This window comes from Neolamprologus multifasciatus, chromosome 20 (assembly GCF_963576455.1).
Source record: "Neolamprologus multifasciatus chromosome 20, fNeoMul1.2, whole genome shotgun sequence".
In the NCBI taxonomy this organism is placed as follows: Eukaryota; Metazoa; Chordata; class Actinopteri; order Cichliformes; family Cichlidae; genus Neolamprologus; species Neolamprologus multifasciatus.
Genome location: NC_140458.1, coordinates 8,625,736 through 8,653,271, shown reverse-complemented (window position 1 = coordinate 8,653,271; position 27,536 = coordinate 8,625,736). Strand labels below are relative to the sequence as shown.

Here is a 27,536-nt window from a genome sequence, read left to right as displayed (position 1 = left end):
ACTAGACACAACCCCACTAATAACCATCCTTTCTTTGCTCTACTAATGACACGTTTCTATCTTTCAGCTCAATTCTTCTGACAGTTTTGTTGCTTTGGATCCGCCTGATGATGCTTTTTGGATAAATTTGATCTTGGTCCCTCGGAGTGCTGTCTCATTAGAAACTTTCAGTCTGTTTTCCACTATCACAGTGCTGCTAAATAAGCATTGTTCTGCTGGAAGAAGGCTCAGCCAGATCTATAGCAGCTAAACAATGGCTGCAAGCTGATTCAGCTGAACAAACCTCTGATGGGCAGATCAAATATCTGAATCCCACTTCACTGGAAAGATACAACTCAGGGAAACCTGACCCCTTAAACAAAGGAGCTAATGTAGTTAGCACTACTAATCTGCTTCAGTTTGACAGTTGGTCTATAAATAGTGCACATCCTTCAATATTCATTCCTTATTTTACATGTCAGGATGTTACTAAATAACTTCCTCAGACTTTCTGGTTACTTCCTTTTTGTGCATTTTCAGACCTCTGAATCTCAATGTGTATTTTCTCTCCTCTTATCAATTTTTAAAAAAATCTTTGTTAACATCACTTTCATTTGTGTCTTTTTTTTGCATATGCGTTTTGTCGCTTTATTATTTCGTTTCGTCATTTTTGTAAGACTACTTTGTTTCTCTTAGCTGGTTTTTTGGCTCCCCCTTCAGGATAAACCAGTAAAGAGCTTAGAGATGTCACTCTGCGAAAGACACTGATCAGGTGTACCTCGGGTCGGTGAACCTATTGTGTTTCCCTGTGGCTAAAGCTGCTGCTGTCTTTGTCCCAGCTGCTTCCTGTTAATGAATTCAATTTACCTTCACATAAGGAGCTGCTTCTATCACCAAGCTTCTCCCCCTGCTGTGAGAGGAGGAAATGTCCCCCAAACACAAAGACTTCAGACAGGCGTCGATAGGAAATGCGTGCACAATTATAAAGCAGGGCTTAGGCACATTTCACGTCTTTGTTAAGTAGTCTGATAAAATACCTAAAAATAAGCATCATGTCACTGTGTAGGTCCACGTGTTTGCTTTGTGCTTGGTGGTCTGGACAAGTATTTATCAGATTTAGAAAGATTACACATAATCTGAAGTATGGACTTTGGAGTATAAAAACAAGTATAAACAGATAGATACTTTTATCAAGGGAATTAATCAGGCTCAAGGACTCTGAAATGACCACATTCATGCCACTAGTTGGAAAGCTGCTGCCACAATGGTGGCATCTTATAGGGTTTTATAAAGTCCTTGCAGCTTTTTCAGCAGTATGTAATTCTGCAAAGATATTTATTTGTGTGGAATCTTAGATTGGAATTTTAGCAAATGACAATAATAATAGATTTAGATATGCTGTTCCTGTATCAGACTAGAGGAAATTGGCTGAATGGTAAACACATTCTGAATTTCATTCTGAGTTTAATGGCAACATCACATTTAAAAAAAAGTTAGAACATGGCCATGTTTACCACTGTGTGGCATCCAGTCTTCTTTTAACAACACTCTGTAAACATCTGGGAACTGAGCTGCTGGACTTTTAAGGGAAAAATAGTCTGTCTTGTCTGATAGAGGATTCTAGCAGCTTATTCTACTCTTATACTAAAAAAACAAGCTGTTGCAATAACTAAAATATGAAATATGCAAGGCCTTCCCTGAAAAAGATGTCATCTGGATTTATGTTGCTCTGAAACCTTTCCAGATGTGCAAGCTGCTAATTGCATGGGCACTAATGCACCTCCATACCATCACAGATGCAGGCTTTTGAACTGAGCGCTGATATCAAGCTGGATGGTCCCTCTCCTCTTTAAGGACATCAGATTTCAAGTTGTCTAACCCCAGAACAGATTTCCACATTGCTTCTTTGCATCACAGAGCTTTAACCTGCACTGGATGAACCATGTTCACAGACAATGACTTTTGGAAGTGTTCCTGAGCCCATCCAATGATTAAATAACAGAATCATGTCTGTTTTTAATGCAGGGCATGGCTTTTGTCCCTCACAGACAGAGATTTCTTCGGATTCTCTGAATATTCAGAAGATAAAAATGTTGATCAATTATTGATAATTAAAAAGTTTCAAAATTGAATTTCCGTAAAAATAAAACATCAGATTTTATGTTTTCCTCCTGGTTGTCCACACCCCACCATCTCTGTCACCTACCAATGAGATCGCAGAACCACCGAATGTTATCATTACTGTCAGACAGAAAACTGAGGCAATCTCGCCGGTTTCCGCACTGCGATCATTCAGCACAATATTTTTTTTGGTAGAGGATTCAGACCCTTTGATAAACAATAAATACTAATAAATAAACAGTAAAAATACTCTATGTATGTATGTAATATAACCACAATCCAAAAAATGATATTAAATTATTGACGTCAGCATCTGGTTAGACTCCGTGTTTACGGATCATTCAGGTCTTTATTGTCTGGCTTCAAAGATAAATATAACTGGGGATCATAAATGTTTATTGTAAAATTTGTTTCATGATGAAGCAATAGAAATCAGCGTTATCAGGGTTTAATGATTATTACATTTTAAAAATCAGGTTTTTAGAATAGTTAGTCACTGTGATCTCTGATGTGTAAACTTGTATGACCACTGCCTGAACAGCGTATTTAAATCCTGTTTTGGAGGACAGGCAGTGTTTTTACTACATTGAAGTGAAAGGACAAGGTGTATCCATAGAACAAAAGGGCTTTATTCCACAATATAAACTTGTAACATCTTCAGCTACTCCAGGTCCTTCCTGCTGTTTCCCGTGACGGGTTACAAGGTGAGGATCTGCCCAGCCAGCAGCCTCTTTTTCCTTTGGCGTGCCGCAATGTTTCTCCGTAACCCAGACACGTAACCCAGTAGCTTTCTGTACATCACACCATCATCGCTAAAACACAACTCAGCCGAGATCAAAGTCGATTCAGACAAAAATTATTGCTCAGATAAATAAAACTATTCTACAAAACAAAAAATGGGAATAATTATATTAAGATGCATGTACTAAACACTGTATTTCAAAGAAAAAAAAAGTCATTTTTTGGGGGGTGAAAACCTCGACTTCTGTCCCCTTAGCTCTGGTTTAACATGCAAGAAAGTTTTAAAGAAGATAATATTAACCCTTGATTAATTCTCTTTACCGGGGGGGGGGGAGGGGGGTTCATGGTGTAAGACTCCTTTGCGCCGATGTAACGGGATGCCATGCAGCACACTTCACATCCTGTGTTTTTCTTTTTTTCATTTAGACAACCACAAACAATTCATAAGAAGGAGGAAATATATATAATATATATATGTAAAAATACAAAAAAATAACTAAACATTATAGTTCTGGACAACATGTCAAAGAGGAGATAGCACCGTTGTTACAAAAGGGTTGGACAGACGGGACGAGGGGGTGAAGAGGGGTACGGGGTCAGTGACCCTCCAGACTGAAGACACGCCTCCCTTCAGAATGACATCTTTACTTTCTTACGCGCCCGTCGTTCAGTGTACACGTGACGCAAATGTAGTCCTCCTTCTCGGCCATTTCTGCCGTAACGCCGACGCACACTTGGTGGAACCACTGATTGCAGCTGCCGTCACACTGGACCCAATTCACCTGCAGAAACACACAAGTCAGTCAACATCACAGCTAAACAACAGGTCTACACTTCCAAAAGCTATATGCTCCACAATGTTCATCAACACCACCTGTGTTTTCATGGAGGGCAGCAAAACAATTGACAAGCTCGACCAAACAAGGTACCACCTATGCCATCAATGGAAAAAAATCTAATAAAGATTTAGAGTTAGTCTGCAGTCGGATATTCATCGAAAAATTCAGTTAATCCGGAGGAAAGTTTTATTTTGCGTTTATCCTGAAAAAATTCCCCTCCGTCCTGTTTGTGATAGACTTGTCACACATATTCAATCAAGGGATCAACAGGAGAATCTAATATATATTTAAAGTTAAATGTGTCCTCCAAGAGATGATGGCTATGTTCTACTTCATGATGTTGCTCTTAATTAGTTTGTTTGTCTTCCAAAATCGGAAATCCTTCAAACTCAAAGTCACGGGAACCGCATAGCTGGAGGGGGAGGATAGTTTCCACCATCATTACACCACCTCCCTGTGTTTTTTATAACTCATCCACCTGGAAACTGGAGTTTGAGGTTTGGCCAGTTTGACTGACAGGTGTCCCGACACAGCTTTAGCTGATCAACCCTCCTCGGGCTCGACTCTAATTTGAATGCCTGACCTGAATATCTCCGCTGTGGGGGGTGCCTTTTTTTTGTTGATTATCTGACTAATATTAATGCCTGCTGTGAGGTACAGACCCCCTCAGAAGTCTGTGACGTTGTTAAAGGGTCACTTTTGGCTCCAAAAATCTCACCCATAACCTGCCAACACATTTATGTGAAGGCTTTATGTTGATAAAATGAAATATTAGAATGTCATTCACCAGAAACCTACAGCACAGAGTTTTTGTACAGGTTTGTCTGGGGGCGCTGGTGTTTGCTGTTCACGATCAATTCTTTAGATAAATATAAAGATTACAGCTCGTCTTGTTTTTGAAGCAGCAGTTTCCTGACCGCAGATGAGGTCCTCATATGGAAGACAGTAAAGTAACCTTAGCCTGTCCTCTGCAGACTAAATCCATTTATGTGGCTCCTGTCAGAGGTCTTTCTCACCTCATCTCCCTCTGGCAGCTGACACCTCTCTGCTGGACACACAGCCATTTCCTCATCAGAGTCGTCAGACTGGGAGAAGTTGGAGCGCGGGGAGGACGAGGTCGAGGTTTGCCTGCGCTGCGGATTCTTTTTATTCATCTTTTGTCTCTTGTGAGAGTGCTTTTTGTCCTTCGCTCTGCGCTCTCCATCTGAGCCGTCTCTCTCCAGATGCCGCTTCGCCTTCTTTTCTGAGCTGCTTGCACCTTTGGCACCATCCTGAAAATGAAATCAGCACGATGAAACTGGTGCTGCAGTGTTCAAGATGTGAATTGGTTCCTTTATTGGTTTGGCTTGTACCTGGTTCAGTGGCAGATTTGTTCCCTGAGAGTTAAACTGCATGTGTTTCTCACAGTCTGTGGGCTCCTCCTGTGGTGGTGACATGCATGGGTTTGTTTGCTGGCTGCTGGCTCTGTCCAATAAGACAAGGTAGAGGCTCTGCACCTCTGGCAAAGACACCTGCAGAAGGAGCCCCTCCACCATCAGCTCTTCCAGGTCCCGACTCAAACCTGCAACATAAACACACAAAATCTAAAATGTGACAATCTGAAACGACAGAAAAAATGCGAGTCATGTCTTCATGAAGTGGATCAGGACACTGACCATGCAGTGGTATGCATCTCTGCTCGGTGTAGAAGACGGTCTGAGCATGGCTTGTCCTATTCCACTCTGGAGTCAAACAAGGAGCCTGTATCAAAACCATCAAACTCCGATGTTAACACACGCAGGTAGGCGATAATAAAAACAACTCTTTAAGCTTTAAAGACAGGAAAAACTAGGGGCTTAAAGACAGACCGAAAAGTCAAAAATATCACTGCAAACACAGCGGGCTGGAACTGAGCTCTACATATGAATCAGATTTGTGTCATTTCTGCAGCTTCTAAGACACCTATCATCTTTTTATTACATCTCACAGCACCCTTTAATGGTGCATTTCTCCTCCTTCATTATTTTATTAAATTTTTTTACACCTGCCAGATGATTTATACTAATATATCTCCTTCTGTTAGCTCCTTCTGTTTTGTATGAAATGCTTGGAAAAGCTGTAAAAACCTGATCCTGAACCAAAATCTTAAAATGGTTTTGTAAGGGAACTGGTTTATCGTGTCATGTGGAGAAAATTGAACTCTCTGTTGCACACGTACATTTTCATTTAGCAGAGTTGGGGAGAGAATTGTTCCCCATCATTACCAATTAACATTGCTTAAAAAGTGGCACAAAGAGATGAGGAGTGACCTGAGTGTTGCTCTGAGGGTTGTCACTGCCTGAAACCCAGCGGGTGAGAGTGGGAGGAGTTCCTGGCCTCTCTTCGAGTTCTGGTAGGTTACATGCCTGTGAAACCTCCTGCGCTCGCTGCTGCCAGTTTACTGTCTTCTCCATCAGATAGTGCAGTGCATCACCCTCCGGGAGGCGCACCCCGACGTACCGCAGTGATGCCAGCAGAGAGAGGACTTTGCTCAAGGGGGGCTTTTCTGACCGCTGGCACTGCGGACAAAGCCATGGCTGTGTTTTGCAGGGATCTGACGGGTCTCTGACGCACACGCTGTGGAAGGCATCCCTGCAGAGTTCGCACTGTAGCATCGCACCCATGGGCGCCCTCTGACAGAAACACACCCTCAGGTCCATGCAGTCTGCCGTGGGAAGGAGCTTTGACTCATTTGCTGCCCTGAGATTAGAGAAAGCCTCCATCTCCCTCACCCACAGCTCCTCAAGAGTTGCCATCTGTTGAATAAAACATAGACTCAGTATTTTTCCTGATGAATTTCAGCAGTCAGATCTCCACCGCAGTGATTAAGCAAATAATTACTGTGTTATCATCATATTACAGCGAAAGTGTTTGAATAAAAGTTTGTTTTTTTCTTAAATTGACTGTTTTCACCCTGTTCAGCACTGTGCCACATATCTAGTTTGACTGCTCAACACACATCCCAAGGACCCTTCTATATGCAGTTAAGCTTTTCCTGCAACAACCTGAAAAGACAAGACTTTCCTTCCGCTCAAAACTACTTCTCGTCATCAGGATCCGACCACCAAAACGTCAAAATCAGGTAACTCAGCAAACTTTATTCTTTTGAAGCACGCATGTCTCAGGGAATAGCTCTTTGAATACTTACTGCAGAGGTAGAATCCGTGGTCTCTGAAAGCGCTTTTTCCACATCGCTGAGAGTATTGAACCTCGAAGTTTTCTTTTTGTTACTTTTAGGTGATTCCTTTCCTTTCTTTGCCTTCCTCTTTGGAGAACCGACATTTCCAACTTCACATCGGGGACAAAGAACCTGCAGAGAACAAAAGCCCTGTGAGTCTTCTGGACTAACAGGACCTAAAAAACTCCTATAAACTCCTAAAACTAACAACCTCTGCCTTTGACACAGGGATTTAATCTGCACGAGCCTTAAAATAAAGGAAATTGTGCTCCTGTTTACACTTAACCCTGCATGTTATTATTGTGCCAGATACTGCAACGAAGCCTGAATTTGATGGAAATAAATGATTTTCACGTAGAAGTTTGGCAATAGTTTTGGTGACTAATTGTTTTGTCTAATACAGTTTATTGGGTAAGATCCCATAAAAAACATCTTCAAATGTTTTCTTTGTTTCCAGAGAATCCAATACAGTATACAAATTCATTAAACACAAGCTCAACTCTCTCCACACAAGAGAAGTAGAAACAGGAAGGATCGGACAAGTCAAACATTTTCTGCTGAGGTTAAAACCTGCAGATAATATTTCAAAATATCCTAAAAATCCTTTTAAATCGAATTTAATTTTACCTCCAGTAAGGTGAGGCTTGAGTCTTTCTGAAGGAAAGTTGCTGCTGCTGATTCTTTCCATTCCTGCACTTGTGCCATGAGAGACTCCAGCCTGTCTAAAGGCTCCAGGTGGACTTGAATGGCTTGTCCTTGTAGCACCATGTCAGAGAGGGTGTCCACCATCGGGATGCAGCCGCTGACCTGAATCAAGAAGATTATTTTAGTGTAACACACTTTTTTTGCCCCACTGATACCCTGAACCAGCTGACCAGTTATGTTGGCCTCGTTTACATTTGACTGGTCCTTAAAAAAACAACTAATAATTTTCATTAAGTTATATACTACTGAATAGCTTAATAGTTATAATGACACAAAGAATTAATTATTCTAAAAAATATTCTGAAGAATTAAAAACTAAAGCCTTAAAATAAAGGAAGTTGTGCTCCTGTTTACACTCAACACTGCATGTTATTATTGTGCCAGACACTGGCAAAGGCATGACAAAACATACAATACGTAAGCCAGCACTTTTTTTCAGTATACTATATAGTTGCTGTATAAAATAAATCAGCAGAGGATGGGATCAGGCAAAACGATGCTTTTCTACACCTTTGAGTGTGTTGAACAGGTGGTTTAATACATGAGTCTTTTTGGACTTTTCCACTCAGAGATTTCGATTGTAGTTACAGTAATTGTCAACTTTCTTTTCCCTCTGTTTTCGCCGCACCCCCTCTTTCCTCTCTCTCTGTGTGTGGGTCAGAGTGGAGAGGCTCCAGCCTCAAAATAACTACGACAGCGTCACCTTCATTGCTGCTGTGAAACACGGAGGCTGAATCTAAAAATAGTTTTTACTCACACACCCCTTCACACTTTTTACACCCCAGACGCCTCTATTTTTGGTCACAAATGTGAGTGACACAGTTTCACTGCCTTCCTGCTGTCTTTTATACGCTTCTAAGAACAGCCTCTTTGTTGCAGTAACCTCACGCACTTCCTTTAAACTGGCAATAGGTTACTAACAAGTTTTTATGACAGGAGAACTCTCAATCGTTATAAACACCATCACAATTGTTTTTAAGTCACACCCTACCAAAACAACATATAATAATATTATATTTCCTAATAGTCCAACGATTCTTAAAATTTCTGCTAACCTGAAGCTCCTCAGCTTCTTGCAGCCACTCTTGGGCTTTTCTGATGGTGTCTTTCAGGAGAAGGCAGTTTGGGAGGTAGGCAGGGATGCTAGATGCCTTCTCAACAGCAGCACTAAGGGTCTCTATGGAGTGTGGTGGTCTGGTGGGTAGAAAAACACAAATGATGCACCATAGGTTGTAAACATTGGCACAATATTTGCATCAGGTTCATTTTATCTATATTATCAATACCAAGAAATGCCATGACACTTCGTTCACAAGCTTTCTAAATATTTATTTTACCACAAACACTTTCAAAAATGTTCTGTACATACAGGTTTTATTGCATAAAATTGCATAAAACATAAAGCTTATGTTATTTTGAAAACCAAACTTATTTACATTAAATAATATTTTCATTGTCAAACATCTGAAATATTTTTCATACACTATCTCAAATTCTGTGAAAACCCCAAATTCAAAGCTGCAGTGGACTAAACATGATGAGGAAACACAAAACTTTTTTTTTAAAATGCTGATATTTAAGTCCTGATTGGAGATTAGTTTGCCTGATAATGGTGAGAGTAAATGCGCATTCCTGACAGCCATGCCATTAAAAGCTTCTGAAAAGCACTTATGACAGTTAATACTGGACAGCACTGAGTACCAATGGAATGAGGGCAGAACTAAACATGATGCTCACTTTTTGTTGGTCTTGTTGAATATTCTAGCAGCAGCATTTTGCACTAGCTGTAATTAAAATGAAGCAAAATCAGGAGCACTGACGTAATATTACATTATTCAGTTACAATCAGTGCAAATACCTGGACACAGAGTTAAAGCTAAGAAGCAGAATAACATCTTAGAAATCATCTGGTTTTCTTTTGGATTAAACTCAGAGCATGACAAGCTACCATAATATGTCCTTGTTGCTGTTTTGGAAGCTCCTATCCTGTGGCTATGATGCAAACTTTATCATGGACTAATCGGTGCTGCCCTCACCTGGCTTTAAGAAGACTGCTCGCCTTGTCCTCCCAGTGCTCAGACATAGTGAGCTGCTCTTGAAGTCGTGCCATGGCTTTCTCCACTGACGGATGAGGTGCTAATCCGACTCCCTGGTCAATGAGCCTCCTCATGGTCTCCAGAGTCAGGGTAGCAGGCTGAGCGCTGGCCTGTTGCACCCCCTCCAGCCATCGTGCTTGCTCCAGCCTCACTCTCAGGCGGGGCAGCTCTGGCAGGTCCACGTCGAAGTCGAAGCTGACGTCCAAAAGGCTCTGGATCTCAGCAACACTGGGAAGTTCATCTGCCAGGACCTTCTCGCTGTGCTGCTGGAAGTCTTCAATGCGATTTAAGAGTTCCTGAAGATGGAAAATACAAGAAGTTGAAAAATGTCTTCAGAGAAAAAAAAGAAAAAAAAAAAGAAAAAAAAAAAAAAGAAAAATGTCTTCAAATTAGATCAAGTAGTGCATTTTATTTATTTAACAGGGAAAGTACATGTTAATGGACATCAACGTAAAAAATAAGACATAAACGTGTAAGATTGTAAGAAAACCACTAATTTACATCTGTAGTCCTCAAGCAGGTCACATCAAACTATGCAATACAGAAAAGACATATAACGCAAAACACATAAAAACACACAAATAAAAACAATACATCACATAAAGTTCAGATAAAACTGATCACAGATCTAACGTGTTACACAGAGGTCTACTTTATTGCCATTAGTAAGCTATTCCAACGTTTACCTCCCTTCACTGACACCACACTTTGTGGTTCACCTGTGAGGCATAAAACTGTCTCATTTAGCAGTGGCCTTAGTGCCAATCACACTGCCATATTTTTAAATACAAGGAACGCAGGACAGAAACTGCACAAATAACAAAAGCTGCACAATGTGACTTAAAATTAAAGAAATAAAATTTTACTTTGGTAAAAGCTAATTTCTTCTCCTCAGTTTACCTTCAACAGGGGCGCCTGAGGGAGACTGCAGGAGAGGTTATACAGCTGCCGCACAAATGAACTCAGCTCCTCCACAGTCAGCTGGCTCCGTGACTTCCCACTTCCACACCGATACCTGTGTCCATGAGTGAAGAAATCACCCTCATTAAGGCGCTATTACTATTCAACAAGAAGAATGTGTGAGAAGAAGTAATGCATAAGCCTGGGTGACATCGCATATTAATGTTACCTGGTCTGCTTCTTGCCATTCAACAGCTGCTGTGCCACAGACGCGCACTTCTCAGCATCTTGTGTGACCAAACGAAGCCGACGCAGCAGGTCGTTGTCAGGGAACAGCTTGGAGTCTGACTCAGCAAGGAGGGTGCGAAAGACTGGCAGGCCTGAGGAGACAAGAGCAGCTTAATCATAGTCTAACACATTTGCAGCTTAAATAACCCAACATGTTGCTGAGCAACTGATGACTTAGTGCAGCAACCTCTTTTTTTTATTGTTTTTGTTGAACATGCCACTGGCGCTGCAAAGAGTAATAAATACTTTTATCTTATAACTTACACCACTATTGACTTAATTGAGTCTTAGGTTAATTGCTTCCAGGAGCTCTTTGAGGAATTACTTTGCAGTGTTACTTGACAGTGACAATGGAGCAGAGTCATTGGTAGAAGGATTTTAGGATTTCATTTCTTTATTGACTTTATTTAGAATCACTTAGTCAAGCAGCTAATTATGATTATCGAGTGTGATTCTAATATCTTCTAATCTAATATCAAAAACAGGAACAAAACTCGGGGTGCTTCTTTTTGTGTGTTATGTTATACTGGCCCTTTAAGGCTGGGTCTGGACTGCGATGAGGCACTCACCATATAACAGTGATATGTGCTTTGTGTAGCATGAATGACTGGTTAAAAGGTTGGGGCAAGATAGAACGGGAACTCAGCAAAGAGGAAGAAAGGTGAACAAAAGCACCATGAAAGGCAAAACCAAAGGTGGCAGTGAAGCATTTTTATTGTTTTTAGCATATTGACTCACTTCATCATATACAAGTTCTTTGCCTGTTGTGACTTTTGTGTTCTCTGTCCCAGGGGTTTAACTAAAGAACTTATAGCAGCGCAAACAAGCTGCCCCAGAATGAAAGTAAATACCTCTAACACCTGATCCTAGGTCTGCAAACCACTATATGCACAGGGGATGCCATTATAGCTCACCTGGTTGAGCTGTAACACATGTATTGTCTCTTTACTGTGTTGGGTTGTTTTCAGTGTGTCAGCCCCCCCTCACTGTCTTCCCACTACTGTGTACGCTATACTGGACCATCCAATAAAGGCCAAAAACATTCTGAATGCACAGACACTCACACAGGAAATGCTGACCTTGACTCTGAGCTCAAAACACATTATTTCTAATTGCAGTGCAGCTGCAGAGCAACTTAATATTAGAGCAATATATGCTGTGATGACTCCCCACTTGGCCAATAGAAAGGGGGCTGTCAACGTCCGACATCATTCATTCAAGATGTCTCGCCCAGTGTGTGTTTTAACAGTGTGTGCAAACACAGCTTTGTTAGCCAAAATGCAAACGCAGTGGCACAAGTTTGTTTTGAGCTTTCTGAAACCAGAAGTGAGCATATTTGGATGAGCAACTGTACGACTGCAATGCACAAACTCAGATATCTTCTAATTGGTACTAAGTAAAGACTAATAAAGTAATCGGACAAATTTCTATTTACCTGATTAAAATGCTTCAAAAGACACAAACTGCAGTTTTGTTCAGTGACTCCATTTAGCACAGGTGAACTCTGACTTCAGTTGGCTACAGCTGCCTGGTACACCTACTCAAAACTTCATCTACCAACAGTTTTTAATCGCTGGAGAATCCCAAACAGACAATCCCAAACAATTATTTTTATAAAAAGCTGTAAACATTTTAATTTTTAAGTCTTTTCATTGGTCATTTTAATGTGGGAGTTTTGGGGGATTGGGGGCAGTTTTGGCTCTTATGCACTGGCTTCTTTTTTCAGCCCTGCAGGTTACCACTTTGATTTGCTACATGTTTCTCCTGTTAAAGCGTCTTTATTAAGATAACGAGAAAAAGCTGTAGAGCTCTCATTTGCAAGTTTTGTAAACTATTTTTGCTCCACTGTCTCCCAAGAACAGTGTGACAGTCTCTTCAGTAAACGAAATTTAATTAAACTAGTGGCACTTTTAAAAATAAACGTCAGACAGTTAACACCATGCTGAGGAGTCTAAACAGGAGGTCGATTACACTTCCTACAGAGAGACACTTTTCCCAGTTTGAGCCTAAAATACATGGAGAGGAGGGATGTTGAGGCAGGCAGATGAAGAGGGGATCCTGCTGCTGTGCCATAATAAACAAGAACACCAAACTCACAGTACACAGACTGCAGCTGCTGGTGGACGCGTCACACGTGACAAACTGTGCAGCTTGTCAAGTATACAACAGCTGTATTAATTTGATGAGTAGGAAATTTTGGATCTGAAACTGAGGTAGTCAATAAGGTTTGGATACATGTTTGAGTAAAATGAATGGATTTCTCACATCTACTCAGGAAAGCTGACAATCTTCTACTAACAAGGTTTTCATCAGTGCTCTACTTTCTGAGATAAAAGACGAGCAAAATTATATTACTGACTGTTTACAGATATATGGCAGGCAAAGAAATCCTTTTTAATACGAGTCTTAAACATGCATCCATCAACTTTTTTACATTCCTTGCTGGCTTGTTTTCAGCTCAGCACCTGCCCTGTTTTGGTGTAGATGTGTATTTTTCTACTTTTGCAAAACATAGTAGCTACAGAATAAATGAAAACCGTCTGCATTTACATGGGCTGTCCATAAACTTCACTTTAACTGTGCCATCGTCTCTTCCAGCAGGTATGAAATCTCCTTGGCAAATGATGACTTGTTTGCTAAACTGAAGATAGTGCTTTTGTTTTGGGCTGTAATGATCCATAGCTGTGCCCAGATAACTGAAACGGTTGATGCTAGAACAACCACATTAAACGTGGAAATGGAAAAAGAAAAAGGAGGAGGATGGTAGAGGTGGCTAAAAAGATGATAGAAAGCGAGATTCAGATGCTATAATTACTGCTTACTCAGTCGAGTGTAAGCTAATGTTTTAAAATGGAAAGTAGTGCAGTCTTTATTACAGCACCATGGAAGGAGGTTGTCTGCTGCAACTTCAAAACATTGGTTTTAAATTTGAATATAGTTTCATTTTCTGAAATAAGGTGCAAGGAAACGCTGGTTATTTTACTTAAACATGTGAAACCATCTGTTTGGTCCTTTGCTGCTTACCTTTCTTTTTTTCGAGTTTGGCCTCTAGAGTCTCTGTTACACGGGAGGCCCATTCATCATACAGCTCAGATCGCTGCTTCACAGAATTCATCATCAAAACCAGGTCGTCCAGTGTGTATCTGTAACTGTAGCAGCAAAGCGAAACGATTGATTTTTTTAATAAGATGCACAAATCAGAAGAACCACAGTTTTCTGTAGTTTAATACTAAAAAATAATCAGTGGGACTTACTTCACTGTGTAGTTGGTGATGGGGCAGGAGCAGAGGTTGTTGATGTGGTACAGACAGACCAATACTCCGGGGGTACAGGGACAGGTGATGGCAGACAGGTAGCAGGTGGTCTTGCACTTGAAACATTGTCGCTCGTCATCCTGGAGGTGATCGTACTTTGCCTCCTGGTGGTGCATCGCTCCCTGAAGGCGTGAGATACCAACAAATGCATTAGGTGATGCAGTGTGTGTTTAAACACAACACCTCTTTGCACTTTTTTTAAACATGTATGCTACTTTCACAGCTGGCCAATAAAGCTTAGTGGCACATTTTTACACATTTCTGCGAGGCCAAAACAAAAAAGCAATTTTAAACTAGTGATATAAAAAATAAACCTGTATTTATTTATTAAAAAAATAGTTTACACACTATGCAACTCTGTCATTATGTCTACTCGAGATGTTGAAAGATGCTGTACCATTTTCTTCACTTTCTCTCTCAGCTCCTCCTCTTCTCGGATCATGGCGACCATGTCCTTGTGCACGGCTGAGGCCAGAACCACGCTGAGTGTATCTGCTTTTGTGGCCATGTTGCACACCATCTCATCATGCGAAAACACGTTGTACCGATGCAGCATGCGGTAGTGGTCGACACACTGCCTGCCAAGAGGCATCTGGTAGAAGAGAAAGGAGCAAAAGAAAGTTAAGTGTGTAACTGGTGATGGAGCAATAGCAGAAGAGAAATTAGTCAGCAGTAGTTTTGAGTAAGTGTGTAAAGAAGAACAAAAAAATGTCAGTATGTAAAATGTAAATATTTTCAGCTTTTCTTACTCTCCTTTGATACTAAAATGAATTTATTTCAACTTGTGGCTAGTTTACAAAAGAAAACTAATTTTAAAAAAGCAACATGATCTATTTTGGGTGAACAGATATAATATAATTTACTTTTAATATAAACTGCCGCTCCACATTTCTCTCCAGTTCATAGTAACAGTCTTTGCATAACACTATGAAAATACTGGAGGTAATCTAAATACTGATGCATGACCCGATAAAGCAGCTTAAGCTTTATTTATAGTCCTGCACTGAATCCCAAAGAGCCTGTGGCATAGGCTGTTGTTGGTATTTGTGTCTGCTTTTCTCTGCCCTCAGCATGATTTTTTTTCTACCTGCTTCATGGGAAAATTTCTCACAGAGACGTGAACTAAAGCTACTAAAAGTCTTCTCTGCACATTGCGCTGGTGTTCGTGGACTCTACAGCTGTCACTGGTGCTTCATTCTTTCTTGCGGTTGTCTTTCTTTCTCCTGCATGCTATCATGCCACACAGCCTTCTAGATAGTCTACATAACTCACTTCACTGAGAGGAAATCCCACAATATTTGATCCTTCTGCACCTATTGCTAACAGGTGCCATTGAATACCATCATGAAGGATTCTACTGTGTTTGTTTGAATTTAGAAACACACCAGTGCTCCTAGTACCATTTTACAGTTTCACCATCAGTGTTTTAACCTGTTAAAGGGATGGGCAGCTTTCAGATTTCACATATTCAGTTAACATGACCTCTGTTTTTATAGGACATAAAGCAGTTGTTATAACAGTTGTTAAAAATGTGTGTTGCTGTGATGCGTAAATACTTTTCTGGGAAGCTGCAGATCAGGTAAAGTGTAGATTTTATACAGAACTATAAATCAAGCTGTAAAGCAGTACCACTAAAATAGGCTGGCTTTTTTTTTTGTACTCTATCAATGAAAATCTTTCATACTAAAAATAAAAAAATTACCTTGTTATTCATTCACATCTTCTACTTTCACATAAAATTATATTAGAAAAAGTGTTTTGAATACTTTTTCCAAACAAAAAAAGAGATGTTGTTTAGAACAGCGAAAGTAAAGGGATTAAATACCCAGTCCACTGTGCAGAAGTTGACCGCCTCAGCGAAGTTGAAGCCCTGATTGAAGCCACTGTGATAAGCTCTAGGAAATGTGATGACAAACTCACCAGCACACTGGTTTGTTCTGTAAATCTGAAGCAAAGTGGAGAGCAGAGAAGATCTTGTGAGAAATAGTTTTATCTGTATATCCACTTCATAACAGACACTGACAAATTCAACCAACATAACAAAATACTACATATACAGATGTAGACTACACAGGATGTGAAAAAGACTACGAACTGGGACTCCGTAGTCCATCAGGGTGTTGGGGTTCATGATGGTGACCAGCTGGTGGAGCAGGTCAGGTTGAGACTCAAAAAGCTCTGGGGCCAGTTTCTTCATAACGTCCTCCAGCTGCTCGGCAGCAAAACCAGGAGCACCATACCAGGTTTTGGGTTCCCCCCTTGAAATGAATAAAATAGGAAAGACTTCACTCCTGCTGGCCAAAAGTGCGGTGCAAATAAAACTTATTTGATTTTAGGAGCTCAAGCAATAATAAACCTATACAAGAAACTTTTTTTTGTATACCAGTGCAGGTAATTGATGGAGTAGCTCCAGTGATCCTCGATGTGCCAGCAGAAAGAGGAGAAGCACATGCCGACATAAAGCCACGGCAGCGTCATCCCACAGATGTCAGCTGTTACATGAGTCAGTACAGACGGGTTCATCATCGCCAGGTTGTTGAGGTTCCAGCCACATTTGAGGTATTTCTGCGTCGGGAACGGCATACCCAGGTCAATAGCAGGAATTACAGTGCAATGCTTGTACCTCTTAGTTTACAAAACATGATTCCACAGATATATGCAAGGTTTTATATGGCTTATTTAGACATTTACCTCATCTGCTGGAGAAACCTTAAATTTTCCATTTGGAATAGGGAATCCACTCCCAAACTCCTTCGAGGCAATATCTGCTCCATACTCTACAGTAACGTCCTCATCGATGGCTCCAACCAAACGCCAAAACTCTTTCTCTACCAGCTCTGTGGGCACCATCTGTAACAAAGAAGTGAGAGGTGATTGAATTTAAAATACTCAAACTGACATAGAGCAGTATGTTTATGTTTGGACCTTATCTACTTACATGAACTGGCATGTTGAAGTAATCAGATTTAAAGGCATCTGCCATTTGGCCAAATGCACGCAGGGAGTAGTCTCTGTATGCCTGTTCAAACCCGAACGCCTCATGAGGCTTGTTGCATTCCTGTGGGCAAATTTAAAAAAGCCTTTCAAAGATATTGACACGGTTAGATTTTGTGTGTGTGGTTTTTAATTTATGGAATTATGATGCCAAAAACCTATTCTATAACTACATAATTAAAAATCTGATGTAAAAATCTGAGAATTCTGAACTTGAATCTGTGGGAGAATGGATGAACTTCCAGGAGGCAAAAAACAATCTTGGAGAAAAAGTGAGCAAACCTTTTAAAGCATTTTTTTAAAGCAGTTCTCTTTCAAACCTCACTCGGTATCTCACTATTGAAAGTGGCCTCTGGCATGACCAATCAAGCAAGCTCCACTATTACCATGTCTGTCCAAAAATGACTAATTACGTCAACAACACAGGGTCCCCGAAACCCTTAGATCAATAGTGTTGGAGCCTGAACATAGAAGCCTCTGTCTCCTAGAGTCTGCAGTCTAGAGAGCCAAATTGGCAGCTTCAAAGACTCAGAACTTTCAGCAACAGTAGAGGAAAGTGAAAGCTGCAGATGAGCAATGGGGCACAGGTGGAAGCATCCCCACTTGGTTTCAGATTTGATATTTCACTCAGTGGTAAAGGGATTCAAGCGTGGCACTCAGGTTGCAGACTGTTATAATACCAACACCTGAGAAGATCGATCTCCAACCTTCAGCACATACACATCTTAAAAGCCATTTCCAACTGGATTGGGTGTTTTATTATTTTAATTTTCCTCTTGCTTTGACATTTTGACAAACTTCACACTACACTTACAACTTACACCTGGAGAGATGATGCGACCATGAACAGTCTAGGCCAGATTTAAACAGCCATTAACTTCAAAGACAACAAAACATTGGAGTAACTGCAATTTAGAGGTTTTTTCACCTGTGTGTTATCACTGAAACTCACTTACTATGTACACTGCTGCAGCTGTTATATATCTAAAACTCAAACTAAACACCATTTTATATCAGTGAAGCAGCAGGTTATATGAGTCAGCCCCCAGCAGAGCATCCTGCCTGAGGTCTCCTCTGAGTAACAGATGCTTAATGGTGTAAGCAGTGTTTCAAAATTAGATAACAAAGAATTAAAAATATGTTTTCTATTTCTTTGGCACCCCTCTGGTGGCCTGTGGTAAAAGCTAGCCCTGCCTCCTAAAGGTGTGACGTTCACACATGATTTCTTTTTCTGATTTCCACACAGAAGACTGTTCAGTTCCTCTGATTTGGCATTAAAAATACATGGGTGTATTTAGAAGGTCCATACTAAAGTAAAGAGTGGCAAAGAGAAGTGAAATCAAATTATTCTGAGCTTTGCAGGTAGCAAAAGTCTGCCAGACATTAGAGCTGGCTCCTGGAAGGAGAACCCTTAAAACCGACCCTGGGAATACACTGGCTGCACCGGAGACGTGTTCTTTTTGCGATTTGGCTATGGGAGCTGTTTGAGCCCACTCACTCATTACATTGCTTAAACTAAGAGAAGTTATACAACTTTTTTGAGCTGTTAATTCTGCTAAACATGCCAGTAAAAGCCCAAAACAAAATACAGATGTAGAACTACGCATTTTAGTTCCCTTTAAATGTTAGCGTTAATCTATACAGACTTTGAATAACAGTTTAAGATAACCATACCTAAGAAACTTTAAATTGTAGTTACAGTATTAGTGTAGTTTTGTAACACATTTTCATTAGTGATGAGAGATTCTTGCATTTAGTGCAGTTACACTTGTTGCAGAACGAGTGACACTGATCTTACTTCTTACTTGTTGTACTGTAACCCAACCCAGTACTGTTTTTCTAAGCCAAACAAACAGAAGTAAACTACAGGATCACAGTCTTTACGTCACTGATAACATACCTGCTTATATGTTCTTTTAAAAACAAACACTATAAAACCTGGCAACAGCTTAAAAAACAAATACATTCACAATAAACAAAAGTAAACAATAATGTTTATAGATGGACTACACAGTATTTATGCACTACTTAGAAGCTTTATAAACATCCATTCCACCTTAACAACTATCAAGATAATGTTATAGATGGTTTACAAAGAATTATTAAGTAATAATTAATATTATTTAGTATTTTTTTTCAATATTTGCTAACAATGAAAAAAATATTTAGCTAATTTTTCTATGTATTAATGATAGTAATTATAAAGTGTTACCAGACTGTGCTGTTTAATCTCACCTGAGCCAGACACTTGGGGCACCTCCAGTCTCCTCTGGGAACGTCGTGCAGAGGAGGGATCAAACAGAAGGTGTGGTAGCTGTCGTCACAGCCGTCACACAGCAACAGGCGGTCTTCATCTCCCCCACTGCCACACACCAGACACACAACCAGATCCACCTGGGCAATAATAACAGAAGCAGTTTGTAGTGAGACGAAAATAAACAGACAGAAATGAAAAACATTTTTTACACAGACTGAAATCTACCAGTACTCATTATATTTATTACAAAAATGAAGAATTTTAACATGCATGTTAAAAATATACTTTGAAATGCTGTCAGTTTTAAAGGATCAGTTATGGGGCATGATATTTTAAACCTTTATTTCTGCTCATTTTTTCTCTTCTTACATTACCTCTGCCTTCTTTTCTTGTGCTATTGTATCTTTTAGTTTATATAATTACATTCAGCATTAAAATGTCACATTTTTTTGTTATGTGTTATTTGTGCTCTTCAAAAAATGATACATATTTAATGCACAAAGGAAGCAACGATAAAAGTCAAACGATAAAAGCTGAGGGTGGATTTCTCATCATAATGCATTAAACTAAAACACACTCTTTTGGTGTCTACTTACTGGACTCGGAGGAACTGGAGGCATGACTTTCTTATACCGTGACTTCGGAACTTTGTCAGCTTCAAATATTAGTTCCTTGGTTTCAACTGGTTCCTGTTTCACCAGAATTGGAATCTCTTTCTCTGCAAGGCCACAAGAAACGTTACTATGACCAAGAAGAGGTTTATCCTTTACAGGAAATGTTTAAAAATACATGGACTCCATATTTGGTATTTTTAAGTTACTATAGAAACATTATTTTCTTGGCTAAAGGAGGATTTGTAACTACTGAATATATGTTTAATTACCACTCATTTCTGCTTATCGCTACTTTACACTCTTGTTACAACATTCATACATGTTTATTAATGCTTAATGATTCCAAACAAAGTGTGCTGAAGTGTTTGCATTAATGCTGTGAATATCAACAGAGTAACTGTTTTCGCTCTGGGGTGTGGGTCTGACCTGGTTCTGTCTTGACAACAAAAGACCCCATCCTCCGCCTCAGGTTTGGCTTGCTATCACCGGGCTCACCTGGTTCAGTCTTCACACAGACAGCCTACAGACAAAGAAAGAACTGAAACCTCAAACTACGAGATTCTTCAAATAACTGTTGAACAGTGAAGCTTGTACTGCTGGTTTCAGGGCAGTTTTAGTCAGGCTTTGTGGCTCTCACCTCACACTTCATGCGCTTGGCTCTGCGAGCACTTGGACAAGCATCAGGTATCTGGACAGGTGTCCTCTGAGCCTGGTCCTGCAGCTTCTGCTCCTTGATGTCTGTGCCCTCCTCTGCACTGTCGACCGGCTGGACAGGCTTCTGAACACACTGAAAGAGCCAGCGAGGGAGAACTATATCACAAAGGCTATTAGAAAGAACCTATGCGACTAACTGGAAATACCTGTATAATCAGATGCAGTAATCAGAAAGATATAAACTGACTGCCAGGTAGTACAGTACAGTTAACTACAACTAAAACTAAAACTAAAAGAAAGAGTAGAAGAAATATTTTATTTAAATATTTAAATAAATAAACTGAAATTTAAAAAAGATTGTAGACTAAAGGAAAAAATGGAAACTGCCTGAAACAAAATTAAAAAAAATACATATAAGAATATAAAAAATATCATTTAGTCTTTCTCACTTTGATGAAGTTTGTTAACCACTGTCAGGCACTGGTGTAAAAGTTTAATAAGATACCTGGCGGAAGAAAAGTTACATTTACTCTAGCATTTTTGTATTACTCTTTATCTTGTTTAATTTTTGTATTCTTTTCTTTTTCTTTTCAGAGAAAGTTTATATTCTTTATACTGATGTTTATATTGTTTGAAAATATTTTGTTTTCATTAGATTCAGTGTTAGTTTTGATCTGTAAATTATAATCACATGTCTGGTACTTCTCACGGACGTGATTCGAGAAGTTCAGAGTATGGCAATACAAACACAATATTTCACATCATGTACACATTCCAGTCTTAGACAAACACATGCAATAAGGACTTAATAGTGTATCTGGTATTCAGAGTTATTTTAGTTTTGGTATTATAGTTTTAAGAGTGGATTTTATTGTTAAAATATCCAGATGTGGTTTACTTTTTTTTTTAAAGTTTGGTATCATTTGGTATTTAAGAGTGTTTATAGTGAAACAGTCAAAGAAGAAACGTCCATGAGGAGGATGTGGTTAGTTTGTCACCTCAAACAGGGAGCAAAGAAACATGCCAAATTAAACAGAAGGACGCGTGTGAGTTGAGACAGTTTGTGTGTGAAGGTAAGGCATCTCAGACTCTCAGGAGTTTGACTTTTTACTTTAACTAATTACCAACAGCAGGTTATTGTGTGGATAACACATTACAACTGCAGAAAGTAGATCATGGTGAAGATACCGTGAACTGATACTAAGATTAACTGTTTTAAATGTTGTGTCTGCAAATATAGCCCCACAACTTTATGCTGCCCAGCCACAGATAAACATGTATTTTGTTAGATGTGAGGCCGAGTAGCTTCTTAAACGTGACACAAACGTACCTCTTGAAGTTCAGGATCAGCCTCCAAAAGCATCAGTTTGGAAGCTGGATCTGGTGCCTAAGGCAGGAGAGAGCTTTGGTGATTACAGAGTTTAAAGTGACCTGTGTAAGAGGTCACAAATGACCAATTAAATTATCTCTCTTGCAAAATCTCATGAAAGATTAGAGCCAAAATCAATAAAAGAGACACATGATGATAAAATCAAACTCAATATATCAGTAAGAAAACAGAGCTAACTTAAAAATACTGCAAAAATCAGACAGCTCTTAAAAACACAAAACATACAACCCAACATAGAACAAACTATCCTAATAATGCATTTGTTTAATCTTGCTCCTTCCATATTACATTCAACTTGCATTCAACAACATTTAGCTTCAATGGAAACATTGAACTATAAATCATTTTTATTTGCTAAAGAAATGAGAAATACCAGTTCAGTGGTTACTTCCTGCTTTTATTGTCCTACTTACGCTAATGCAAACGTGTACCACGCCTACGTTTGTTTTCCAAACAGCCACCTGCTGTGTCCTAAACCATGTTCAAACCTCACCAGTTTTATTGTGACTTTGAATGAAGGCATACATTTGTTGATTTCACTGACTGAGCTCCTTCCTGTATTATATTTAGGTTTTAATCCACTGAGCTTCTCACTTTTATTTTCTATTTTCTATTTAACTGTACTCCTTTTGTGTACAGTTAAATATTTACCTTCCTAAGCTATTTTGTTTTTGACATTATCTTCATTATACTGAGCTTGGTTGTTTTCCATGTTTTGGTTGCAGGAACTGTAATGTCCCAAGTAAATGTACCTTATCTTTGTTGTTCTCTATTCAGGTATCCGTCTGTCACTGCTTGGTGGAAGGAAACTGGTCCAAAAAGCTGTGGTTTGGGCATTAATTGGCATATGCAAGCAAGACCACAAACTGCCTATAATGGCTTCCTCACATTGGCAGGCTGTTAAACTTGATTTTAAGATTTTATTGTTTGTTTTTGAGCAACTCGGGTTTCAGTATCGTGTCCAAGAAAATTTTGTCAAACACACTAATGGAGCCAGGAATGAACCAATCTTCTGGTTTAGTACATGACGTGCTCTACCTCCTGAGCCACAGCCACCCAGGAAGTGCAGCTATGAACCGTTATGAACTGTGGGAATAATTTAGGAAAAGAACCATTTCTGTGGTTTAGCTCATAAATGTTAGCGGTGGAGTCAACGTGTTTCAAACTGGGCTGGATAATCCAATGAGCATTCTGTGGATAATCCCTAGGGCTAACACTCACACACATTTTACACTTATATATATTGTAATAAGACTACTATATTACTAAGAATGTTTTTTAATCATAAAAAACGATTTAATCAGTATATTACAACACAGTACTCCATGCTACATGTGCGCCTTTCACTCCTACACTGCTGAGGCTGTTAGTCTCTCTAAACTCAGCTGGGGGTCGATGCTGCGGTACTCCCAAAATTAATGAAACAAGAAGAAATTTTAAAAAAAAAGAAGAAGAAGAAGAAAACAACAAAAAGAGGATGGCAACCGTGACCCATCATCTTTATGGAAACTGCCAGATGATAATTGCTTTAGTCAACAAGATCAGAAAGAAACATTTGCTGTTAAAATTAAAGTTGCAAATGTATTCCACTAAACGACACGCAAGCTAATCTAAAGTCTCACTAAAGCAGTGGCTCCCAAATGTATGAAAAATATCTGGCTGCTTTAATATCTGCTGCTTTAAAGCACTTACTGGATTTGTATTGGGATGGTTGCTTTTTATTTTACAGTAAGGTACAGCACTGCTTGTATACTTTGCATTAGCACAAGTAGAGCAATGAAAGTAGAAAACACCCCCTAAATGGGCATTTCTCATTATAGTTAGTGCACAGACCAGATGAGTCACACACTGCTGGGAAAAAATATATGTTGTCAGGCTGATGCATGGGTCTAACTCACCAGCAGGTTTGCTCCATTCTGAAACAGATTGTAGGGATAGAGGATTCGCTCGTAATGCCCTCGCAGGTGTGAGCCCACGGCTTTGCCAGGGGCGAAGCCCATGTGCAGCGCAATCTTGGTCCATCGCCTGTCCCGGCAGACGATGTCAAACCCGCCCTCCTCTGCTACCAGCTGAAGTGACACATAGTTTGTTATAAGAGTGGCTTAATTAGATTATTACACATAAATTGACAGTTCTTCCTGCATATAAAAAGGTTTTCATCTTCCACTAAAGGAAATTTCCAGGACTCTGATCTCTTAACAAGTACTTTTTGAAGACGGGTTTAATTTACTCAAATTTGAAATACATTTTTATTTATCAAATTGCCTCAAAAATAAGAGTCTTAACTAATCGTGTTTATGTGAGTAGTCACCCATCCAAAGGGTGTTTTTTCACTCAGCTAAAACCCCTGGGTATTTGATTTAAAAATGATGTGCAGTGCAAGCAAATATCAACCTTATTTAGCTTATATAAATCCAAAATCTTCCTCTCCACATGAGGAATCTTCAGGCTACATCCCTGCAAGTCCCAAAATTTCGCAATCTGGTCCAAGAAGTTGAGTTTGACTCTGGTTTGTGCCTGAGAAAAGAGACAAAAAATTAAAAGTCAGCTAAAGACCAAGGACACCAAGAAGATTACTGAGGGACATGACAGCAAAACCAGAAAAAATGAATATTAGGTGCTGTTCTGCTGTTTTTGTAAAACATAAATAATTGCACTTTCAGTTTTAAATCCAGTAATCCTTTATTTTGTAACATTATTCCAAAGCAGTAATAACATTACTGGTCTTTGTTTCATTGTAGCCTCAGTGGGTTTACTGGCTACGTGAATGAGTTAAAAATAGAACAACATTTCAGAGTACTGATCCATAGAAAGATAAAAGAGTCAAATGAGGGCTGGTATGATCTGACTAGCAAAACTCACCTCCAGTTCATTGAGCCTTTGGATCCGAGGAACAAAGTGAAGCTTGTCGATATCGCAAGCAAATGGAGGCTGCCAACCCTAAACAGCAACAAAAATACAAGTGAAGGTCATTTAATTCTTCTTTGACTTTCATTTTTGCAATAGTATGCCATGTGACTGAGGCTACTGTTTTTTTTGAAAGTTTTTCCCAGTTGTGTTTGGACCCAAATTAGCCAAACTTTTTTTTTTTTTAAACACTGGTGGCTTATCTAAAGTGAAATTAGCCAGGTAAAGAGGCATACGACTACATATTTGCAGGCTAGGCAAGGCCTGCTGATAGCTGAGAGAACAACAATCAATAAGCTCTTCAATACCACACACAAACTGGGCTAAACAATGAAAACACCCATTCAACACCCATGCTGGGCCCCTAAAGTTCTTGTTTTAAGTCTGAAGCCAACATCCCCCCTTCACCACTGGCACACAAAATGGCCAGATGGAAGACTCACTCACCAGCACAGCTTACCACAAAGCCAACATGGAGGACAACACCCTACAACACAGGCATATACATGAAGAGTGGCTCACTCTTAACAAACTCATATTCTTATAACATGCACGCCAGGGTGTAGGGAGCCGTAATATGGCGGATTTAACAATAACTTTTCAGAAAGAAAACCCAGTTGAGTCTTTGGCCCACAATGGGGTTCAATATCTGACACTTGGAAATGAAGAGTTAATCCTGGACTTGGACAGGCGGAATAAAAACACCCAAAAAAGTGACGGGGCGATCACTGGAGGGCGATGACCACTTCAGGATGCTCTTGAGAAAATAATCCCTAATTAATACCAACTTTAGGTATGCGAGGACACTCGGGGACAAGCTGAGTAAAAGCATTGTCCCTCATATGATCACATCATGATCATCCTCTTCTTCTACGGAGCCTAATGGCTTCCGCATAGCCACCTATGTCAAAGCTGTGTGTTGAATTATGACAGGTTGAGCTGTTAGCCTGCGCTAGCCTAGCCAAGCAAAAGCGACTCAATGACTGAGACCATCGACGCTTTGTTGACACACGGCGAATCACGACTTTAACCCACTCAAAACACAGACAAGTCTACGAGACTGCCGTCGGTCAAAAGCAGCGCGGCTACGTTGTAAATAGTCACGAATGAGAGGCAGCTAGCAGTGGCAGCACAAAGAATGAAACAACCGTTTATCCGCCATGTTGAGCAGTCCCTTTAAATCCCCAGCTCTCCGTCTTTAACGATGAACTAATTCAGCATCCGCGTCTCCGTAACGCTTTTTTCACCTTTAATGACACTCACCGGGGGCGGCCGCACTTTACAAATGCCCGTTTTTTCAGCGATGGGACGGATCTTATTGATGAAGGCGTACGGGTCTCGAAATTCTTCCCAGCTGGGCTCGAAGACCGGGCACTCCGGAGGAGGCTTGAACTCGTCCGGCCGAGGCAGGCTCATCGTTTCGGACGACCCGGTGGAAGCTTGGACAGGACAGGTCACCGTTCGAAGAATGCTTTTTCAATTTAATTAATTAATTTTTATTTCCTGTCTATTCACCACTAGAGTGGGTGGCAGCCAGTCGACATCAACATGAGAGGAGGCAGCTTACACACACACATACACACACTCAAATACACACATAACCTACACACTCTTCCACTTACACACACACACACACACGCATCCACTCACAGTGAGGAGAATGTTCCAAGGCAGCAGCAGTGAGCACTTCCGCTCGAAAAACTAGACACCACGCAGCTCTTATCTATGCATGTGTAAATTCTCTGTTTCTGCGGTTAAATCGACGTATTAATCAGTAACTACAGAAGGAATACAGTTTACAGCGTGTCCTGTAATGTGATATCTTAAATTACGCAGGACTTTACAGACAGAAATCATAGTTTTATTTATTTATTTTTTTCATATCCTCATGTTTTGTAACTGTACCCTGGAACAGGATATACTCCACTTTAACGTGGGGCTGATTCAAAATTAGGCCACTTGGAAATTTCGTTTTAATTCAGTTTTCACAACACCACACTCTCTTTTTTAGTGTAAGATAAGACCCTACAATATCAGAAACACAACCCCAACAATCAAAGTATCCCCTAAGAGCAAGCACTTGGCAACTGTGGGGAGGAAGAACTCTCTTTTTAACAGAAAAAGATTCCCAGAAGACTGTCCTTAGCCAAGGGCAACATCTGCCATGACTGTTTGTGGTATGAGGGCAAAGAGAAGACAAAAAAGAGGATAACAGAGCATGCGGCAATAATTAAAAATAAAAAATCAATAAAGTTCACACCAATCCTACAATTCTTGCCACTCACAAACAACAGATAAGGACTCACGTTAAATTTCACATACATAAAGGTGCATATCAATGCAACAGCATCGGCAAATTCTTTAAGCTGCTGGCCCTGTCAACACTAACAGAAAACAGGGGGAAAAAAAACTATATATTACTTATAGCACCATAAGAAAGGGATCATCGAGGATCACCTGATCTAGACCAAACTATAAGGTTCATCAGAAAGAAATGTTTTAAGATTATTCTTAAAAGTAGAAAGGCTGTCTGTCTCCTGA

The 27,536-nt window shown here is 39.9% G+C and overlaps 1 protein-coding gene across 1 annotated transcript; it reads right to left on the bottom strand.

Moving 5' to 3' along the window:
• Window positions 1–2,673: 2,673 nt before the first annotated feature.
• Window positions 2,674–26,669, bottom strand: kdm5bb (lysine demethylase 5Bb). Its single transcript, XM_085146588.1, has 28 exons — window positions 26,259–26,669; window positions 24,951–25,028; window positions 24,483–24,605; window positions 23,987–24,157; window positions 22,029–22,085; window positions 20,682–20,831; window positions 20,471–20,564; window positions 20,027–20,148; window positions 19,409–19,567; window positions 17,118–17,237; window positions 16,871–17,029; window positions 16,563–16,744; window positions 16,275–16,437; window positions 16,005–16,124; window positions 14,577–14,771; window positions 14,120–14,301; window positions 13,890–14,014; window positions 10,807–10,957; window positions 10,578–10,692; window positions 9,618–9,973; window positions 8,637–8,775; window positions 7,504–7,683; window positions 6,847–7,008; window positions 5,969–6,454; window positions 5,336–5,420; window positions 5,033–5,241; window positions 4,697–4,951; window positions 2,674–3,623 (listed from the first exon to the last, which is right to left on the bottom strand). Exons 1-28 carry the CDS (start codon window positions 26,409–26,411, stop codon window positions 3,486–3,488), a joined length of 4,629 nt encoding a protein of 1,542 aa, XP_085002714.1. The 5' UTR covers window positions 26,412–26,669; the 3' UTR covers window positions 2,674–3,485.
• Window positions 26,670–27,536: the final 867 nt, after the last annotated feature.